The sequence below is a fragment of the Solea senegalensis genome, linkage group LG2 (genome assembly GCF_019176455.1).
Source record: "Solea senegalensis isolate Sse05_10M linkage group LG2, IFAPA_SoseM_1, whole genome shotgun sequence".
NCBI classification, from domain to species: Eukaryota; Metazoa; Chordata; class Actinopteri; order Pleuronectiformes; family Soleidae; genus Solea; species Solea senegalensis.
This window is the reverse complement of record NC_058022.1, coordinates 1,385,949-1,407,133: the sequence shown is the minus strand read 5'-3', so window position 1 is coordinate 1,407,133 and position 21,185 is coordinate 1,385,949. Positions and strand designations below refer to the sequence as shown.

Here is a 21,185-nt window from a genome sequence, read left to right as displayed (position 1 = left end):
GTGCACATCATTCACAATAACACTAATAATTATGTTAATATTCACTTTTTTAACATATTCATTGTGGGACTGATTAGGTCTGTGATGTTGACTTGATTATTCGATTATTAATCAATAACTAGATTAACACACAACTACTTTGATCAGTTTTAATTCAGTGTTGATAAAACTAAAATAATCGATTATGAAAATAACCATTAGTTAAAACCAATACTTAATATAAAAAGGCATTCATTTTGTTCATTAACTTTTTTAAATTGACTTTAATTTATCTTTTTCTGCAGTGTAATTGTCTCTGCCCGTGACTCCGCCCACCTCTGACCATCACTCTTGATTGGACAAGATTCTGTGTCACTTTAGAGCAACGCAATACAGCCTCGCTCGCCCAAAACCACAAACTCTGGAGCCGCACGGCCACAGTCACTCAATCTCTCTCCCTCTTCCTTCCCTCTCTCTTTCTCTCTCTCTCCCCCCCTCCCTCTCTCTCTCTCTTCCCCCTCCCTCTCAGTCTCTCCCTCCCCCGTCTCTCTCCCTCTCCCTCTCCCTCTCCTCTCTCTCTCTCTCTCTCTCAGAGTGCAGCACTGCAGTAAAAAAAGTTTTCTTTTAAACGTAAATCACAGCAAATTACGGAGCAGATCTATGAAAGAATTATACAACGTGAAATATTCATCGTCTCCTTAGTGAGCTCTGGTCCTGCAGGACTGCGTGTGTGTGTGTTTGTGTGCGTGTGTGCATGTGTGTGTGCATGTGTGTGTGTGTGACCTCCATTAAGAGAGATAAATATGTGATGAAGGCGGAAAAAGAAGTCACTTTTCTCTTAGTTTTTGTGCACGACAACGTTTCCTGTTAATCAGTGAGACGTTTTTGATTCTGTCTCCGTCTTTTTGTCTCACTGTGTGTGTGCGTGTGCGTGTGTGTGGTGTGTGTGTGTGGGGGGAGAGTCGATGAGTCACCGCACATTTACAGTTTTTTCTTCTTTTTGTACATAGTTATAATAATGCTGATGAAAAAGTGAACACACGTAGTTGTGTTAGTGTTAGAGTGCAGCTCTGTGTGTGTGTGTGTGTGTGTGTGTGTGTGTGTGTGTGTGTTTCATCCTCACTGTGTGTGGTATTCACACAGATTATCTGCAATTAAACCATTAAGTTAATTGTGTTGTTTTTTTGTTTTGTTGTGTTGTTTTTTTCGCCCTGATGAACCGAGACACGGAAGACGTACATACAAACATGTATTTTTTGAGCAAATTACAGAGAAGTTTAACGACACTTTAACTCAAACTTATTTCTGTCACATACACACTTTAAAAAAAAGATCTTTTATGTTTTTTTGTTTTTTTTTTATAAAAGTACAAACATTTATTTCCTCTGAACCAGATTTAAGTTATTTACACGAGTGCAGATGTAAACGAGGATATGAGGGTGATGATGACTGCGGTGGAAACTGTGGTGGAGTTTGGGCACAGAAATCATCCATGGTTTTCTTTTTTCTCCCAGGCTGTGGTGACATGCTGCTGTTACTGCTGCTGTTACTGCTGCTGCTGCTGCTGCTGCTGCTGCTGCTGCTGCTGCTGCTGCTGAACTCAGGTGAGAACGTTTCCTCAAACTCTCAAACATTCAGATTAGTGGTTCAAACACAATCTGGTTCAGCACACGTGTTGAGTCATTGAAGCTCATCAGTGTTTGGTCTAAAACACTGGTTCCCAAACACTGGGTTGGGCCCCACAGATGGGTCACAAGAGAATTTTCCCAGCCTTCCAAATGTTTCCTCTCACTTTTCTGGTTTTGAAAGAAAATTTGATTCTCCTTAACTTCCTCTGCTGATCCTCTTGGCCTTCCGTAGTTCAGCAATTGTGATATCAAATAATTCAGAATTCCAACTTTCTGACTTCAATCTGAGAATTCCAATTTTCTAACTTTAATCTGAGAATTCAGACTTCAATCTCAAAATTCTGATTTTCTGACTTTAGTCTCAGAATTCCTATATTCTGACTTTAATATCCGAATTCCGACTAATATCCGATTTCCAACTTTAATTTCAGAATTCATGCTGTTTTATTTATTTTTTTACATGTGGCCACTCTTCCGTACATTAGGTATAAATTGTATTAAATAATACGATGTCTGGTCTTCAGTGACCAGTTATGTTCTGTCTCTCCAGTCTACATTTATACAACTATATCCAGTATTTTCAATAAGAATAATGTAGAAACTAAACATTAAATACATGAAACAGGTCATCAGATATTATAAAAGGATCAGTCGATCTTCAGTTATCATAGTGAAGTTGTTGCTCTTTGTTGACAAACAGCAGGTTAAAGGTCAAATATGTTTATTTAATTTGAAAATCTGAGTTTAAGAAAATCATCATTTCAGCCTGGAATTATGCAAAAATCCTGATAAAATATAATCTAGAAATGCAGTTGAGTTGCGTGAAAATTTCATTTGAGCGCTGAGGTTATTACGGCTTGTTACACACACACACACACACACACACACACACACACACACGACCTGCAGCAGAAATCAATTTAGCAAAAACAATAAAGAAATTATTCATAAGCTCAGACTCTGCCAGATTAGCTGTGGGACGCACTTCACGAATGAGAGACGAGGACGATGTCAGTCATCAGGACGTGTGATGCTGCGCTCACACACACACACACACACACACACATCTCCTACATCCCTGAACGTGCAGAAAATGTCTCACGCTACTGTACACAACATACAGTCAGTACACACACACACACACACACACATACAGTACACACACACGCACACACTCAGAGGGCAGCGCTGCATTCATGTTTCAATGCAACAATTTTAGAAACTGTCTTATTGTCCAAACACAAAGGGACTCTCAGATTACAGCTATCTGTGTGTGTGTGTGTGTGTGTGTGTGTGTGTGTGTGTGGGGCAGATGGGACACATGTGTGGTCTGTGGTGGTGGGACGGCTGGAGCCTGAGGTTGGTGGGGGCTTCATCTCCGAGGCAGAGGAGGCAACACACACACACACCTCACTTCCCATTAATAAATCACCAGTGTTTGGCCACAGACCATCTCACTGTGTCTCTGGAGGGTGGAGAAGAGGGTGGTGGTGGGGCGGTGGGGGGGGCGGGGTTTAATTTTTACGCCCCGGTCGTTTTGAGGGTGAACTTTATTTTTAGTCTCTGTGCGGGCAGAGTAAGAGGAGCAGAGGAATGTGTTAATGGTGCCACCACAACTTCCTCCCTGACTTCCCATCAGCCCTTTAATACAGTGGTGGTGGTGGAGTGGAAGTGGGCGGAGCCACATAACAAGCCCTCTTACGATTGGTGTCGAGTTGCACGAAAAAAAGTGGACAGTTGTGTGTGTGTGCTGTTTCTGATTTATGACATATGGTATATTGTATACATGTGGTGTATAATGGCAGCGGGGGGCGGTGGCGGTTACAGAGACTGTCTCGCAACTGCTCACGTTAAAGGCTCAATCCTGTGTGTGTGTGTGTGTGTGTCAGTTTGACCTGTGACTTTTTAACACAACAGTAAAACAACAACACGTTCACTGCTGCCGTTACACACACACACACACACACACACACAGAGTGAAGCCTGTGGAAGTATATAATGAAATTATAATTCATTTTATGAAGAAAATGTGACGATTCAAAAACAAAAAAAAAGGTGGCTGTAAGAACCTAAACAAAAACTAAATAAACACAATGTGATAACAGGACTGCCGCTAATCTCCAACCAACTTAATCCCCGAATTCAGAGGACGGAGGAAAGGTTTAAAGGTCTAAATTAAAGACTAAACTGAGACAGGGAAATAACAACAAAGGTTACGTACTGCAGCTTTAAATGGTACAGTATATTTCAAGTTGTTGAAAGATCTAAATCTGGGATTTGTTGTCGTTTTGTCCTTTTTCATGCTCATGTTTCTGTCGTATTTGCATCTTAGATTGAGTTTATTTTGTCCGTGTAGCTTGAGATGATGATGGACAGTTAATGAAAGACAGCCAGTGTCCCTGCATCGATCTGCCCGCTTCTCGTCTCCGCCCTCGTCTCTGTCCTCGTCTCCGTCCTCAAACTTAACTAATGGGGCATTTCCTCCCGCGCTCCACCACCCAGAGTCAGTGTTTACGCTGCGCTCCGCTGGGGCACGAACACACGGGCACACACAACGAGATCAAACACTGCGTCCAACACAACCGTGTCAGGTGTGTGAGTGTGTGAGCGAGTCAGTCTAATCTGTGTGAACCTGGATTAACACGCGTTCACGCTCAGCAGATTAAACAGGGAGGCGTTTGCCCACAATACATTTACATAAGTGAAACATTATTTTATCGGTGGTTTTGGTTCATTAAAAATAGTGATTAGTAAATTCGATTTAAAATGATTTCTTTGTTACTAGTTTAAACTTGAACTAGTCGTGGTGATATAGAGTAGTGTAATGAAATAATGAAAAAAGTAGTAAAATATATGTAACTACAAGTGAAAGTGTAATCAAGAATGCACAGAATAAAGAAATATAATATTGTATTTTATATAAGTGATATAAATCATCTCATTTGACTGTTACTAGCATGAATTTACTGTATATTTATAATAATATGATCTTTTTTTTACTGTATCTGTCCAACATGTTATTGTAGTTGCTTTAAGTTACTTTTATTGTGTTTATATTATGTCCGATATTTAGTTTTTCCTCAATATATTGATGATTTAAATGATTTTTTTGACACCATATTGCAGTATCTGTCGTCTCCAGCTCGCTAAACATTATTAAGAGATGTGTTTAACAGTAATTAGTCAAATGAAATGGAAGAAAATGGTAAATCTTGATGTTTTAGAGGTTAAAGAATGGAAAGAATCATATTTTATAAAATTCTCCAGATATTTTTGAAGCACAGTCTTGTCCCTCTGAGCTCCAGCAGAGACGAGAGGAGAGTACAGATACTTTAAATGTGTATTTAAGTACAGAAAATATACAAAACTTTTACTGTTAGTTTGAATATTTAATGGTATTATTAAAACCCGGGTAAATTTCACTTCACTTCTGTGCGATTTTGAGCTTGAAAAAGAAGCTTCGAGATGCATTCAAGGAACCTTGTAAATTCCATTACTCACTAATTTCCACCTTGTGCTAATAGTTGCAGCACAAATGAGGTTGCCGTTGTAGTAGAGAGATGTATAAATGTCATCATATTTTTTATACGAATTCTGAAGCGTGACAGCGTCGTGGTGGTTCTCACCTGTGTGTCCTGCGGCAGGTGGAGGACAGTGTGCAGTCTCTCCGTGTGATGGTGTCTGGACTCCTCCTCGTACGCCAGGTCTCTGTCGCCCTGCGGCAGCGTCAGGAAGCGGCGGATGGTGCACAGGTTCTCCCACAGCGTGCGGTTCTCCGGGCTCGGGTTCTCCTTCCACCGCAGCAGCTCGCAGAGCCAACCCTGGATCAGGAGGTCAGAGACGGTCATGTTAGAAACACCATTCATCCTTTCATCCATTCATCTGTTAGCGAGGTGAGTTACACATGATGAGACCTGGAGACAATCCAAGCTCAAACTTTAATTATCGCGTTTTTGACGCACTAAACGTTGGTGAAAATGGACAAACATTGGCACACAAATCAGAAGTGGTGAAAAATTCCATAAAATAAATGAAATGCAAATATGTAAAAAGTCAAACTATTGGAACAGTTTAACTTCTCATTCTATAAATATATAGAATAATTATCTTCCTTGGACATTACTTTAATTCATGTGTCCTTGAGCCTTCTTATGTTCTTCTTCTTATAGTTTGTCTTTTTGAAGTCACTACATTTCTTATCTCACTTGTTTATTTTATGTTCTATGCATATATTCATATTTCTACTCATGAGCGAAGAACGATGAAGACGAGGACACAGATGAGAACTGCAGTGAGAGCAGAATTAAAGTTGTAAATGCGTGCGGTGAATGCAGGAGGTGGAGGTGGAGGAGGGGTTTAGATGGAGAAGATTCGATTATATCTGCTAGACTGGTTCAGTTTGTGACACCAGCTGTTGTGTTCAACCAGCCACCGCGGGCAGCGAGCGCCGCTAATATCCCAACCTCCTCTCTGTCTCTCTGTGTCTCTCTGTGTCTCTCTGTGTCTCTGCGTCCTCGTGGCCAGCTGCAGCAGATGGATGCAGTGAGCCGTGACCCTGCACCTCCACCACCAACCCCCAGAACCTCCAACCTGAGAGACCCCACTCTGCAGCAACACTGCACGCACACTCTGTTTACATCATCAACACACTGACACCTGGAAACTCTCTCACTCACACACGCGCACGCGGTCTGTCCTGCATCTTTTCCTCCATGTGATGGAGACATTCACGTTCCTTCGTCGTGAAAAATCACATCATTTTATAGGTTTTGGGCGATATCATCAGACATCGGCAGAAACACCGATATCTCCTGATACGACTCTGCTGAAAACGCCACTGCTCTCTTTTATGTTTGTTTATTTTGCATTACAGAGGAAATGTGTATCTACGTAAACATCTGTTGTGACGTGAGTGTGGAGAATATTAGATTATGTTGATTCTACTACAGAAGACAATACATGACCGTTTCCAATTTTTATATCTGTTACCTCCAGTGAAGCTAACTGCTAAGCTGTTCTCTCTGTTACCTCCAGTGAAGCTAACCGCTAAGCTGTTCTCTCTGTTACCTCCAGTGAAGCTAACAGCTAAGCTGTTCTCTTTTTTTTACCTCCAGTGAAGCTAGCCGCTAAGCTGTTCTCTTTTTTTTACCTCCAGTGAAGCTAACCGCTAAGCTGTTCTCTCTGTTACCTCCAGTGAAGCTGCTAAACCGAAGCTGCCTCTCAGTGAAGCTTAAGCTGTTCTCTCTGTTACCTCCAGTGAAGCTAACCGCTAAGCTGTTCTCTCTGTTACCTCCAGTGAAGCTAACCGCTAAGCTGTTCTCTTTTTTTTACCTCCAGTGAAGCTAACCGCTAAGCTGTTCTCTCTGTTACCTCCAGTGAAGCTAACAGCTAAGCTGTTTTTTGTGTAATTTCTTGGACATTTTGTTCGTGTCTATCATTATTTACATCTAAACTGTTTCACTTTTCCACACGTACTGCACTTCATGCTGCGTTCCTTTTACGTGGGAAGTTGGAAGTCGGAACTGGGAGTGACGTCACCCCCAAGTTCCTCCAAGAAATGCAAACTTATCGCGGTCGAGTCGATAACAACATTATAAACGGACAAAAACAGTAAACCGTTGTGTGTTTACTGAAGTTTTGGAGTTAAACATTCTGAGATCAGTCCTAGTCCTGTGACCTAAACCCTGATCGGTGATGTTTATCGTCCTCACCTGACTCTTGTTGGCGGCCACCTTTGCAAACAGAGCCTGGGAAACCTTCGCTCTCTTCATCTCCTGCTGAATTTCATCGTAGATGCCTGACGTGATGTTGACCAGCGACTCCAGCTTCAGAGGGAGGTCGGGGGCGGGGCCAGGTGGCTTGGGCTAGCACAGACAGCGAGAGAGGGGGAGGGGCAACAGTGGGTGTGATTTAAAGGAACAGTACAAGACACTTTCACTCAATTTTAAGGCACAAATAAAATGAAGTAAAAATTAAATTTGTAAAATGTAAGGTTTGTTACAAAAATCCCTGGCTAACAACTATGCTAACAGAACAAGGTTTTTAAGGTGCTTGAAAGCCTTGAACATTTTTGTGCTTGAAATTAAGTTTGAGGTGACTGTTTAGAGCAAAATACCTTCTTTTGTTGTGATAAAAAATAGTGAAATCATTTTATAAATCATATACATTTACCACAGATGGACATGCTCTGGAGATTGACCTTGAAAGTGCTTGAAAAGTGCTTGAATTTGACCTTGGAAAAGGTGTGTGACCCTGAAAGTGGAATTACGACTGCTGCCAAAAACTAGACCTGAAGTTCACCTGTGTCTTTTGTTCCTGTTCATAAACATATTTGTACATATATTTAAACATTTAAAAACGTAGAATTAAACATAAACCATTTTTTTAATCATAGTATTGAAAGCTTTATTCTGGTTTTATTCTCTAAAAGCTTAAATACAGTTTTTGCAAACACTGATGTTACAATCAGCCGGGGGGGAGTGGAACTTGCGACCATTGCGACCATGATGTCTTTCGCACACAGGGTACCGGTCTTAACCACTGAGCCACTCCACCCCCGTGTCCCGTGCTCTCTGCATGTGTTCCAGTCAAATCATTGAGAAACAACGATCAGCTGATGATCAGACCTGGTCGCTCGGGGAAACAGACGTTGCCGTGTGTTCTCGCTCGCTCGCTCGCTGGAGCATCAGCGGCACATCTGCGCCGCACGTCTCCACATGAACTATGTTTCCAGATCAAAGTCATTAAGTCCTGCTCTTTTGTCATTGTCTGTTGTCTGTGTTTGAGCGCGGCGTGTATTTGGCCTTGTATACACAGCGTTTGAAGTCGCCCCGCAGACATGTACGGACCAGCCCGCTTACATTCCCTCAGTGTAAACCATGCTCAGATAATTCTCACAGAGACATAATAAGAATATTCGCCCCGGGCCATGAATGGGCATTTGCCCCTGACATCAGAGGGGAGAGCGTCTTATCACTGACAGTGCTAAATTGTTTTCGGTGCACATGGAGAAGACATTTGCAAATACTGCATCATGTCCTTCATGTTTACAACATGCTCTCGTGATTGCTTTGAAGCCCCTTTTTACCCCTGTTATAAATGGAATTTGTTTGAGATAAAATAAAAAAAAGAGCTTTAAGAAGAGAGCTTTTTTATGTTGCGCTGCACTTTGTGAGGGCGAGTCAGAGATGGAAGATAAACTCACCGAGTTGGAGATCTTAGTCTTGTTCTTCCAGATGGAGGCCCAGGTATCAGGGGTTATCTGCTCGTCCAAGCTCCTCTCCCACACTTTCTATGCACATGCACACAGACACACACGTGCGTTACCATCACACGCTCCGATCCCCGCGATTACACGTGCATTTGTCGCAACTATTGAAAAAGTACGTTTTGTAAACCGCTTCCCTCCCTGTACCAAACCCCACAGAGAAAATCAGTGATTTTAGCTCGCGGGAACACAGGAGCTCCTGGTCTACCGCTGCCTCGTGTGGTCACTTTGTGACACTGATTTAAATCCCAACAAAGGTTTTCAAACCCCGAAGTCACCAAAATAACACGTTTGAACGTATTAATGAGGCGGCAGTGGTTGAACAACTCCTGTGAGCTGTGATGTAAAATCACTGATTTTCTCTGTAGGGTTTGGTGTGAGACAGTGAGCCGTTACCAAACTTCAGTTTCCTGTTGCAAAAGTCTGTCTGACTGTGAGATAAAGACGTGAACGTGTTCTTCAGCATTTTGTCAAGAGGCTAAAACTTTAAAGTCCCATTTTAGACGAACGCCTCATGGACTAACCTGTGAGAGTCTGGCAGCTCCGGGGTTGGAGGAGTTGGACGCAGGAAGTCCGACTGACGGGTTCATGGTGCGCTCTCTCTCCTCCTGGTAGATGCGGTCTCTCTCTGTCTCGGGCAGGTTGAGGAAGTTCTGCATAGCCTTCAGATTGACCAGCAGCGACTGCGAGGCCGTGCGAGGATCCTCCTCTTTCCTCAGAATCTCTGACAACAAACCCTGAGCGACACAAAAACACACGCAAACACACACCGTCAACAAAACAGAGGACGGACGTCACCAGAAAATCCACCTTTACATTCACACAAATTCAATTCATTAGATGTTTTCACACTGAACATTTACAAGAATGCTTAAAATAATGTTAAATTAGGTAGGAAACAACTTTTTAATCAACTTACATGATGGACAATTTGCTTATTTTTGTATTATGAATTAAAATATGGAGATTTCTTTATGACATTGAGCTTAGATGATAACGAAATGAGTTTCCAGTGAAGTGTCAGTCACTCAGCTGTCAGTCTGTGGTTTAATCTGTGACATCGACTGTGGTTGCTGGGATATTTGTGGTTATTTTTTTAATTTTTGCTTAACCCACGATAAAAACACTGTAAACACAGCCCTGCTCTGCTCACCTGGAGCAAATAACAGATATAATAACGACTGTACTTTCGCAGAAAAGTGCAACAAACGGTTAGAATATACATATATTTTTAGATTTTTCCAGGTAGATCAACTTCCTTGCTCCCACTCAGCCCCGCCCCCTCTCACTTTCTGCCCATTCCTGTTAATTTGAGGTTGCACAAATACAGAAACTCTCCTCATTCTGACAGAACACCGGGACACTGGACTAGAGCTGCGACTAACGATCATGTTCATAATCTAATAATCTAATAATTTGTCGAGGATTTTCTCCATGAATCGAGTTAGTTTGGTTCATAAAATTACAAAAAAATGTTTCTTAAACTTGGAAATCATAATGTTCTTAAATGTGTTGTTTTGTCCAAAAACCAAAATGATGAACTTTTTGTGTTATATTGAGAAAAGAAAACATTTAAGACGCTGAAAATCACAAAACCTGTTGAAAAAACCCTCAAATTGATCAAAACAATTGCATTATGCCCAGTTACTTCATGAAGCAGCAGTATCTCACACTGACGGTGTATTTAAAGTAGTAAAATATTCATATTAAATATTTATTTTATATCGCATATTATTATTTTAAATCGACATATAATTGTGCAGAAGTCACAAAATAGAGTTTTTATTTAACGTAGTAAATATTCATATAAAGTAAAGAACAGAACTTCAGCTTCATCCTACAACTGTTTATGAAACTATATCTTAAAGTGACACGGTGTGTGCACACACACACACACACACACACACAGACAGACACACACAGGTGTGAGGGTACAGACACCTGCTCTCTGTGGCGGCGTCTTGGTGCCAGCGCTCATTACATTGCTCTAATGGGGCGTGCGGTGGAAAGTTTAGCACAGCGTGAACGCATCAGATAATTGAGCTGCTGCGGAGGCTGAGGGGGCGGAGACTCAGTGACCCAGCTCGCCACCCTGCCACGTTTTCCGCTAATCGCGCTGAAAATATCCACGAGGTGGGTGACCGCCGAATTAGCAGAGCGCCGCGCCTCCGTGTCGTCAACGCGCCGCTCGTCTCTCCCTGCGTCGGAGTTCAGCGATGACGCGGCTCACTGAGCGCTAAGTGCTTATTTTCATTCTCTCCACACGAGGGTTTAATGGATTCATGTTTTTCATCGTTAGCTAATTCTCAGCATCGCCTGGCTGCTCGTCTGTCCCTCTGTCCCCGTCCCTGTCTCTGTCCTAACCTTCTTGACCACAGTCCGTCCCTGTTTTCGTACCTGTGTGCGGTTGAAAGCCACACGGGCGAACACGGCCTGGGAGACACTAGCTCTCTTCAGCTCGTCTCTGACCTGCTGGTAGATTTCAGAGGAGACTTCGGCGGCCGACGGGTTGCTCCCGGGATGGTCGCCGCCGGCCTTGGAGGAGCCGCGGGGGATGGGCGGGTGGTTGAGGAACTGCTGGTTGAGGGCCTGCGGGTGCTGGTGGGCCAGCAGGCGGCTCACGGCGAGCTGCTGGTTGATGAGATGCGCCATGGCGAGCTGTTGACGCACCAGCTGCGGGGAGAGCTGAGGGGAGAGCAGCCCACCTGGACCCAGCAGGGGCTGCAGGGCGCCTGGCGGAGGAGGAGGCACCTGGCCCGTACGCAGAGGCGGACTGTGGTGGAGGCCGTGAGGCGACGGCTGCTGCTGCTGCTGCTGCTGCTGCTGCTGCTGCTGGGGAAGAGGAGGCTGCTGCTGCTGCGGAGGCTGCGAGGGATTCTGAGGGTCTCCTGAGCCGCCTTTGAGGAGAGGACTTCCTGCTCCCAGGTGACTGAGCTGAGCCAGGCCGGCCAGGTGAGGAGGCGGTCTCTGCCCCAGCACGCAGAAGTCGGCCATGTTGTCTCTCTCGACTGCAGAGGAGAAGCGATGTTAGTGCGGCAAATAAAATCCAGCACAAATCGATTTATAGAAGAACACGCAGGTGGTTGCTTAAGTTCTCTGATGCAAATTTGCCAAATGATCTGAAAATTGTGTTAAAAATGTGGCTGAATTTGTTACATTTTACTGAAATATCCAATATAGTCGAGACGATGAGTGGATTCAGCACAAAAGCTGAACATTTGCAGTACAGTATATTCCAGGAAATGTAGGAGTAGATGCAGTGGAGGAGTAGATGTTGAGGAGCTAAAATATAAGTTGAAAAACGGGCTGATCTTTGCTCATAAATGCAGTGAAGTCAAATGTCTTAGTGGATTTAAAGCATTAAGTAACATACGTTTGTACGTATTTAGAGGTCAACCAAACATCTCTTACTTTTGATGTCGGCAGCGTCTCGTCCAGACCACATCTTCTCCAGATAATCTACTGCTCAACAAGACACAGACAAACACAGAGAGGTCAGAGAGGACAGACAGCTGATGGACAGACAGCTGATGGACAGACGTGATCAACCACGTGAACATTAACACAACATACGTTTAAAATGGAAAGTCTGTAGTGAGTACACTGAACTCATGTCTCTCTGTCCACAATCAACCTTTAATGGGAAGTTTTCCTACAGAGACGATGGAGATGCTGATGTGGTCAGTAGGCGGGGCTTAACACACTGAGGACAATGTACTGGAGAAAAGCTGCGGGACAGTTTCTTTATGTAGAAGTCACGTTTAAGTCGACCATTTATCGCAGTTTTCCAGATGGGAAGCTGGATTTTAGGCTTGAGACCAGAGATCAGTGAGAGCATAGACGTCCACACATGGACACGTGTCTGGAGCGTCTTCTCCTCCATCACCGGATTCAGGAGCTTTTTCTGGACGTTGGAGCTTCTTTCAAAGTAAATAAAGGAAAAGAAAAACTGGATGTTTGGAGCAACTTCCAGAAAGATTTTCTTCTGGCTTGAGTTCCAACAAAAAAACACTCTGAACTATGTCTTTGGCCCAAATATCAAAAGACAAATTCCTAAAAACTGGAAATGTCTGGAGCAACTTCCACAAGGATCTTCTGGACGGTGAAAGTAAACAAAGACCACTTTGACCTTCTTTGGTCCAAATATCAAAAGACAAATCCCTATATTTGCTGCATTCCAAAAAAACCTTTTTTTGGAGTGTCTGGAGTGTCCTCCAGAAGGATGTTCTTCTGGATGAGGTTCACAGCTTCTTTATAAAGTCAACAGAAACCACTTTGACCTCCTTCTTTGGCCCAGATATCAAAAGAAGAATCCCTCCACTGAGTCATTTCTGTGTCAGTGCGATGTTACACATCTCTACTAAAAAAAAAAACAAAGCCAGTGTATTTGTGCTTTTAAAAGATGTCAACGACCCCCCAAGTCTCAGTCTACAACTTCCTCATGTTGTTTCCTGTCATCAGGCTCCTCCAGCATCAGAAACTTGTACAGTCGGCCACATCCCTCCTTCATCTCTCAGCACAGAGCCACACATTCACAGAGGCTTCTCTCTGTGGTTGTTTAGCATCTTTTTGTAGTTGTTTCTTCTTTTGTGTCTCTGTGGTTGTTTGTGTCTCTCTCTTTTTTATTATTTGTTTCACTCCAGTCCAGAACAGAAGTGGGAACAGTCGTTTCAAACAGAGGGTCCCTGTCTGCAGTTTCCGGCCTCTGAAGTCTGCGTCTGTTCAGCCCTCCGTGAGTGCAGCTACTGCAGCAGCAGTAACAGCAGTAACAGCAGTAACAGCAATAACAGCAATAACAGCAGTAACAGCAATAACAGCAGTAACAGCAGCAATAACAGCAGTAACAGCAACAACAGTAACAGCGTAACAGCAGTAACAGCATTAATAGCATTAACAGCAGTAGCAGTAACAGCATATTAACAGCATTAACAGCAGCAGTAACAGCAGTAACAGCAGCAGTAACAGCAGTAACAACAATAACAGCAGTAACAGCATTAACAGCATATTAACAGCAGCAGATTTTTACTCACACATTCAAATTAGATTGAGCTAAAACTCTGGAATTTCAAACGTCACATTTGAGAATATTTGAAGGAACTTTCAATTCTGCCCCACACTCAATGATGAACTAATCTGATGTTTTCAGTGTTTTAATCCAGAGAAAGCACAGACGAGACAATCCAGTCCAGACGCACGACCCCACTCACAGATTCCAGGGATCTCACAGAAACTCGCGTGATTTAACGTGACGTCTGTCGCCGGCGTCAGTTAATAATAGCTGTTGAATCAACTTGTCTTTTACAAGTTACAGTTCTAAACAATTGGTTATTGCCAGGTTCTGCTCACGCCCCCTATCCCTGTTAATACTTACAATCTGAAATGTAGAAATGTCTGTTAATCCCTCCCACTACAGGATGATTTGGCCAGATAATCTGTTAAAATCAGCCTCAAATTCAGAAGACACCCACAATTGTCTGAAGGTCCAGATCGGGACTGAATTCTGTCGTTGTAGTCGTTTAAATTCTATAATATTCAACTTACACAGACACAGGCTGTAGAACATCTCGACATCTTTGGCTCCAGAGATTTGGTCTTCATCGTGGTGCACTTTAGGTTTGGATTGGTAAAGTCCTGGGTCAGGCATGACGCCGTACCGTACTGGACCAAACCAGACTGTTCCAAAATCAACCTCTTAACCCATGCTCTACTCGAAACCTTCCTAGAATGACTTGGCCATGGGAGATGTTCCCTCAGGTGTTTTCTCTGTTCTCCTTCTCGTTTTTATTATTATAAGCGCCTGATACCGATTTCACAACTTTGAGTATCGACCAACGCCAACGTCAGTCCAATAAATGTCCTTTATTTAAGGACTAAACGCCCTAAACGTCATAACAGGCCTGTGAGAACACGTCTTCTGCTGAGTCATGCTCACTCACTGAGCACAGATTAGCTGCTGCCTGTGCACAATCCACAAATTTGTCCCGGGTCATTATTTAATCATGATTTGGGACACGATAGTTTCCCCACATGTTTTACAGAGTTTAAATTTACAAAATCATTTGTGAGAAACTCCACCTTTGATCTTCTTATACTTCTTGTACCAGCGTCCAAACTCCTGACACTTGGCCGTGGACACGTTGGCGTAGTAAGAACTGTTCACGATGGACGAGATCATACTCTGAGACACAGAGAGAGAGAAGGGAGAGATAATTAACAACCAACGTAATATGAAATGCTTACACTCACGCAACAACCACATGGCATAAACACACACACACACACACACACACACACGATAGAAATAGACAAACATTAATCATGATTGGAAGCCACCCATGGAAACTCGAGCCAGTACACGGTGCAGAGAGGGAATCTCCAGCCACACACACATATGCTTGCAATTGATGCTGCGATCAACACCACCACCAGAGCTCACTCACACACACACACACACACACACACACACACACACACACACACACACACAGCTGGAGGAGTTCACCGCCGTCTCAGAGACGGTGATTCATTTTGTGCTGAGTGGCGTTTGATTAAAAATGCAATAACAATAATGTGTAACAGTGTTTGCAGGATTATTTTTGACATGTTGTCGGGATCATTGAGAGCGTGTTGAGATCATGTGTGAACACGGTTATTAGCGTGCTGTGTGTGTGTGTGTGTGTGTGTTACCTGTGAGAGAGGACACTCTTTGGCCAGCGTGCTCTGGTTCATCTCCTTCAGCAGTTCTTTGAGCGCGTGCCTCACCGTGGCGTGGTTCCACTGCTCACACGGCAGATCCTCCAGCTTTGAGAAGCTGCAAACACAGTCAGTCAAAGCTCGGGTTACCAGCTGCCCACAGTCCGTCCTGAGGCTTAACGTCTGATAATGATCTCAGATCTAAGAGAGCCACGGGTTCTCAAGCTGTGAGGAAAATCATCAGAGCTGAGGAATTAATTCATTAAATAAGAATTGTTAGAGTCACTTTAACTGCTCAACTACTGATCTAGACCTACAACGATTAGATATCAGATAACAAAAAAAAGTAGCGTTTCTTGTTTGGTTGCCAACTAGTCATTTGTATTTTGTTTATTTTTTGTTTAAGTTTTGTGTTTGCCAGGTAAATAACACAAAGAAAACAATTATTTCAGCATTATTTAAATTATTATTATTATCACAGGCAAACTGTAAGACAGCAACTAATAATTATCTACTTCATAAATAAGTTTGATGGTCATTTTTCTTAATAATGATTCATTCCTCCACTTACTCATTACATGATATAATAAAGTGGAATTTACTATGAAATATTAAACATTAGCAGATGTTAGCTGCTAAATATTTAATCTTATAAACTGTTTTCTGTCAATTGGGCCCTAAAGATTAATTGATTAATGAATTATTGGTTTGAATGTTTTTATTAATGATTAAATCAAGTTCTCTGATTTTATTCAGCTTAAATGTGAATATGTTCTGGTTTCTTTGCTCCATAAAACAAATAAATCATTAAAAACAAAATAATCCAGTCAACATTTTACCACATTTTATGACCAAATGATTAATCAAATATGAAAATAATAATAGTTGCAGCCGTGCTGTCAATTGAAGATTGGATTAATGAATTAATCATTTAAATTAAAATCACATTTTAATGTCAAATGTACTTGATGTACTTCAAACAAATTAAATACAAATAAAACAACATTGAATAAGGAGCTAAATCAGAACCAAATGCTGTGTTCCCATCTTTATGCTAAGCTAAGCTAATCTGTCCTGTGTCAGTATTTGAATGTTTACGGTGAATAATCCGTCGCAGGCTGCAGTAATTTCATATTTACTAATAGAACTCAGAGCGAGCAGCGCTTCACAAAACAAAAATGCGTAACTGCTCCTTTAACCGTTCCAAATCAAGCCCACATGTCCGTCAAACCTCCCGTACAGAGACAGACACACAGACCGACCTACATTCCTGCAAATTTCCTCTTTTCACATCTGATAAATCATTTCGACACAAGGTGTGGCGGCGTTTCTAACTTTTTTTTTACCATGGAGATTCACGTCAACACGTAAACAAATGGAGACAATAACAATAATAACCCTTTCATCTGGAGTTTATCTGGCTTTTATCATCCGTCCATCGCTAAATCTGAGGAGCTGCAGCCAGTTCCTGTCCCTGACCGAGACAGATTACAGATTAACGTCCGACGGCGTCGTTCACCGGAGCTCGACGCGGTGATGATGATCAGATATTTATGATGCTCCAATATCTTCAAAATAAATCAAAATTTTGCCATATTTTTACGGCGTGAAACTTTTATTCATTTATTGAAGAACTGTGCTAACATATTAATATTCTTAAGTGTTGTTTTCTGTTGTATTTAGGCCTCCGGCCACTAGTGGCAGCACAATTTCAGCAGCTGACTCTCTCCGATTCCTTCCACTTCTCTGATATAACAAAGAAAACAACATATTCTTTATGTAGATGACACTGCTTTTTTACTGTTCATTTTTAGGGGGTGGGGCTTGCTTCAATATATCGCAATGTTATTGTGGTTGTCACCCCTGGATCGCGATGTGTATTTTCATCACCACATGTCCCTGTCGCGTACGAGCGTTTGCTTTAACGTCTGATTGTACACTCATGTCAAATGCAATGTCATTTTTGTTGCGTCAATGCTAATTAGACGTAAACATTTGGTTGCCCTGGGTGATGTAAACATAAAAGTAAAGGGTCATAAATTCTGCGAAGATAACTATTCATACATATAATGTTTTGTTCATTCGTCAAGTTGAAATATTTAGGTTTTCTTTAGCATGAAACAACGCAACAAACCAATCAACAAAAATATGGTGCGTTCCGTTCATATCGGAAGTTGGAGGTCGGAACTGAGAGTTAAGAAGTCGCAACAACAAAAACAAACCTTGGCTAGCTCGACATGCGTCAATAATAACACTCAACGCAAATTCTATTCATGCTGTGTGTACGACAGAAAATGCGATTAACGGTAAAAGTATCGTTGTTTGTACGAGTGGCAGCCATTTAAGAACCTAAGAGGCAACAGTTGTAGAAGGAGTGGAGGAGTGGCTTAACAAAACTGAGTTTTAAACGTGTAATAAGTGTAAAGTCTAACCTCTGAAGTTGAATACGTAGCGTGACCATGTGATAAACCTCCATCAACATGTCGGCAACCGTGGCCTCGGGAGCGTCCGTCAGGAAGTGAATGGGAAGAGGGTTCCATCGTCCGACTTTGATGATGCCTGAACAGAAACACAAGAAAGTCACAGTTTGATTACACTTTTACAGTTTATTTAACGGCAATGAATGGTGGGTCATACATTTAATAGATTATTAATAATTCATTACTAAATTTATCAAAATAAATGAGTCAGTTTGAGGGTTGTTTTTGCGATTTTTCAGCTTCTTAAACGTGAATATTTTCTCTGGTTTTTTGCTTCGTAGAACAAATAATATTAAAACTGACTCAATTTTAGTTTTTGGACAAAACTGTTTGATGTTTTACTTTTTTAGTTCAGGTTCTTTACCAAAACAGTTTTGTTCCCAATTTAATTTCATAGTATTAATCACAAATGTGTTCATAATACTATTTTTAAATAGACAAACTACAGGTTGACCAGTATGGATTATTTTTGGTTCGTAAATTTAGCTGATTTTCTTTTCCTTCTTTTTCTCCTCCATCTGATAACAAAAGTATTATAACTATAAATATTATATTATAACTACTAGTATTATAACTATTTCATGAAAATATATAACACAAAAAAGTATTTTAAATAAAAATAATGTATAAACTAAACATAAAATGTTATTAAAAAATGTTATTACATTTTTTATTGACTAAAAAATAAAGTTTTAGTCATTGAGCAACATTTATCCAGTTTTAGCGAGAAAAATGTGTAATTTGTAATAAATGGCAGGTTAATTGATAATGTTAATAATCATCATAAAAATACATTTTATGTATATAGTGAGTTTCAGGACTTCAGGTATTAAATATAATTATTTTTATTTTTATCCTTTAAATGTAGCAACAGTGAGTTCATGTCATAAAAAGCTGAAGGCAGTTCACTGAAATCTAAGAATGTGTGTCTTGTTTTTGGGCTGAGCAGTGTACAATAATAACAATCATTTTATTTATACAGAGACAATAAATTAAAGAAACACCCGTTTACAGACAGAGTAAATACAGGAGACGGAGACAAAGACAAACAGAGACAAAAGCCACAAAAATCAAAACACACAGAACAAACGACTAAATACTAAGGGGGAAAAACACTTAAAACACATAAAACAAAGAGAGTCTAATAAATAAAAGTAATACACACAATAAACCATAAAAGACAAAGATGAAAGGCACCCAAGGATTTTGTTTTTCTGACATGTTTTTCTGCTTATTTAGAAAAACTGTTGACCACAGTGACGACTTTTCACTGCCATTTTACACAGATGCTACCTTTAACTTCACTATCTGTGTGTGTGTGTGTGTTAGGTTAAGGCATTTAGTCGTTTAGTTGTGATGGTTAAGGTAAGGGGCTAGCTGATTTGTTATATCCCCAAAATTAAGAGAATGTGTGTGTTCTTGTTTTTGTTACCTCATTAGGACCAAGCGTAAACACCTACTTAGTCAGGACCAGTGATCAGTAGGCCATCGTGGACAACAAAACCTGGTCCTAATGAAGCAGAACCTCATTTCTAAGGTTCTGGTTAAGCTCAGAACTCAGATTAGGTTATGGTTAGAGTTGGTCATTAACTAGTTATGGTTATGGTTCAGGACAAGGCTTGGTTTAGTCAGTTTAAATGAACGGAAGTCAATGCAGAGTCCTGAGAAGAATAGCTGCACAAACCTGTGTGTGTGTGTGTGTGTGTGTGTGTTTGTGTTTCAGTTGCATTGTCGTCACAAGTAAATCTGTCGATTTGAATCGGTTTTAGTTCAGTTTCTTTAAAGGCTTAGAAAAGGCTCGCAAACACGCAACTAAATACTCACACACACACTTACACACATACGTACATACACAGACGCACATTCTTCATGGGGACTGGCTGGAGCTGTGAAAACTAAACAAAACTAATCGCATTACTATCCTCTAAATGAGATCCAGACCAGTCCTGCTCTCTGTCTCTCTGTCTCTCCTGATCTTTGTCCGTCTTTCTTTCTCCATTAAAAAAAAAGAAAAGACATTTCTTTAATTCCTTCCTTCCATTACGTTTAAATCTGTGATTCCAGTGTTGGCTCCACGTTCCTAATAATCTGGTGGTTTTAACGAGAGCATTATTTTAATCCAGCGTGAGCAGAAACAAGCTGATGTCCTCAGGACAGAGAGGAACCACCCATAGACCACCACAGAGACACTTAAGAACTTAAGAACCCAAACAGAACCAGCCGCCACTTCACTGCAGCAACACTCGTAGATTTGATTTCATTTGACCTCAGGTTTTTTATCAACAACAGGAAAGAAACGTTTAAATGGAAGTGAAACGATAAATCAGCTCATCTCTGATGATGTGATTGTTAAAGTTAATGAACTTCTGGTTTCTTTGCTGCTTTTTTTATGAGAGAAAACTGGAATATTTTTGGGTTGTGGACAGAAACAGGACATTTGAAGATGTCGTCATTTTTGTTGAGGTTTTGGGAAACACCCGTTTGACGTTTTTTGTCCTCATTTAATGGACAAAATATTCTGTAAATGGATCCAGAAAATAATCGACACTGTTTACACCATTTAATGACATTTTATGGATCAAAGAATTGCTATAATCAAGAATATGATCCACAGTTTTATCAATAATGCAAATAATGGTGAGTGTTCATCCTAAATTAAATTTCTAGTGCTATTTTTTGTACATGAGTCAACTCTAACCCTTATTGATTGACTGTATTTTCTCACATTTCATAGACAAAAATTGATAAATTAATCGACATTCCTCAGTAATGTAAATAATAGTTAGTTGTTACTTTAAAGGCAAAGTTAGTTCTAATCTTCGTTCAAGTTTGTCAACCTAACCCTCACTGATTGACGGTATACACCATTTTATGGCCAGAAAAATCCTAAATTAACTATAAAAATAATCAACAGTAATGGTTAGTGTTCATCCTAAATGTAAGTTTAAGTTAAGTCAACTCTAACCCTCACTGATTGACCGTTTCTGCAGAAATTAATTAACAAATGAATCCAGAAAATAATCAACAGATTCGTCAATGATGTAACTAATTATTAAAGTTGTTATCTTAAATGCAAAATTTGAATAAAACTTTGTATGCGTTTGTCAACCTAACACATACTGGTTGACTCTTTACATC

The 21,185-nt window shown here is 41.0% G+C and overlaps 1 protein-coding gene across 3 annotated transcripts in view; it reads right to left on the bottom strand.

The window, feature by feature from the left end:
• The window catches only part of satb2 (SATB homeobox 2), a 40,684-nt gene that overhangs the window by 5,854 nt on the left and 13,645 nt on the right, over positions 1 to 21,185 (bottom strand). For 2 of the 3 annotated variants that reach the window (XM_044019467.1, XM_044019468.1), the window contains exons 3-11: positions 18,000 to 18,126; positions 15,562 to 15,685; positions 14,950 to 15,052; positions 12,286 to 12,336; positions 11,272 to 11,882; positions 9,399 to 9,611; positions 8,812 to 8,898; positions 7,319 to 7,471; positions 5,234 to 5,428 (exon numbers count right to left, since the gene is read on the bottom strand). In XM_044019467.1, coding sequence (XP_043875402.1) covers positions 5,234 to 5,428; positions 7,319 to 7,471; positions 8,812 to 8,898; positions 9,399 to 9,611; positions 11,272 to 11,882; positions 12,286 to 12,336; positions 14,950 to 15,052; positions 15,562 to 15,685; positions 18,000 to 18,126 — 1,664 coding nt within the window. The remainder of the gene's footprint in view (positions 1 to 5,233; positions 5,429 to 7,318; positions 7,472 to 8,811; positions 8,899 to 9,398; positions 9,612 to 11,271; positions 11,883 to 12,285; positions 12,337 to 14,949; positions 15,053 to 15,561; positions 15,686 to 17,999; positions 18,127 to 21,185) is intronic. The other variant, XM_044019469.1, reaches the window with a different exon arrangement.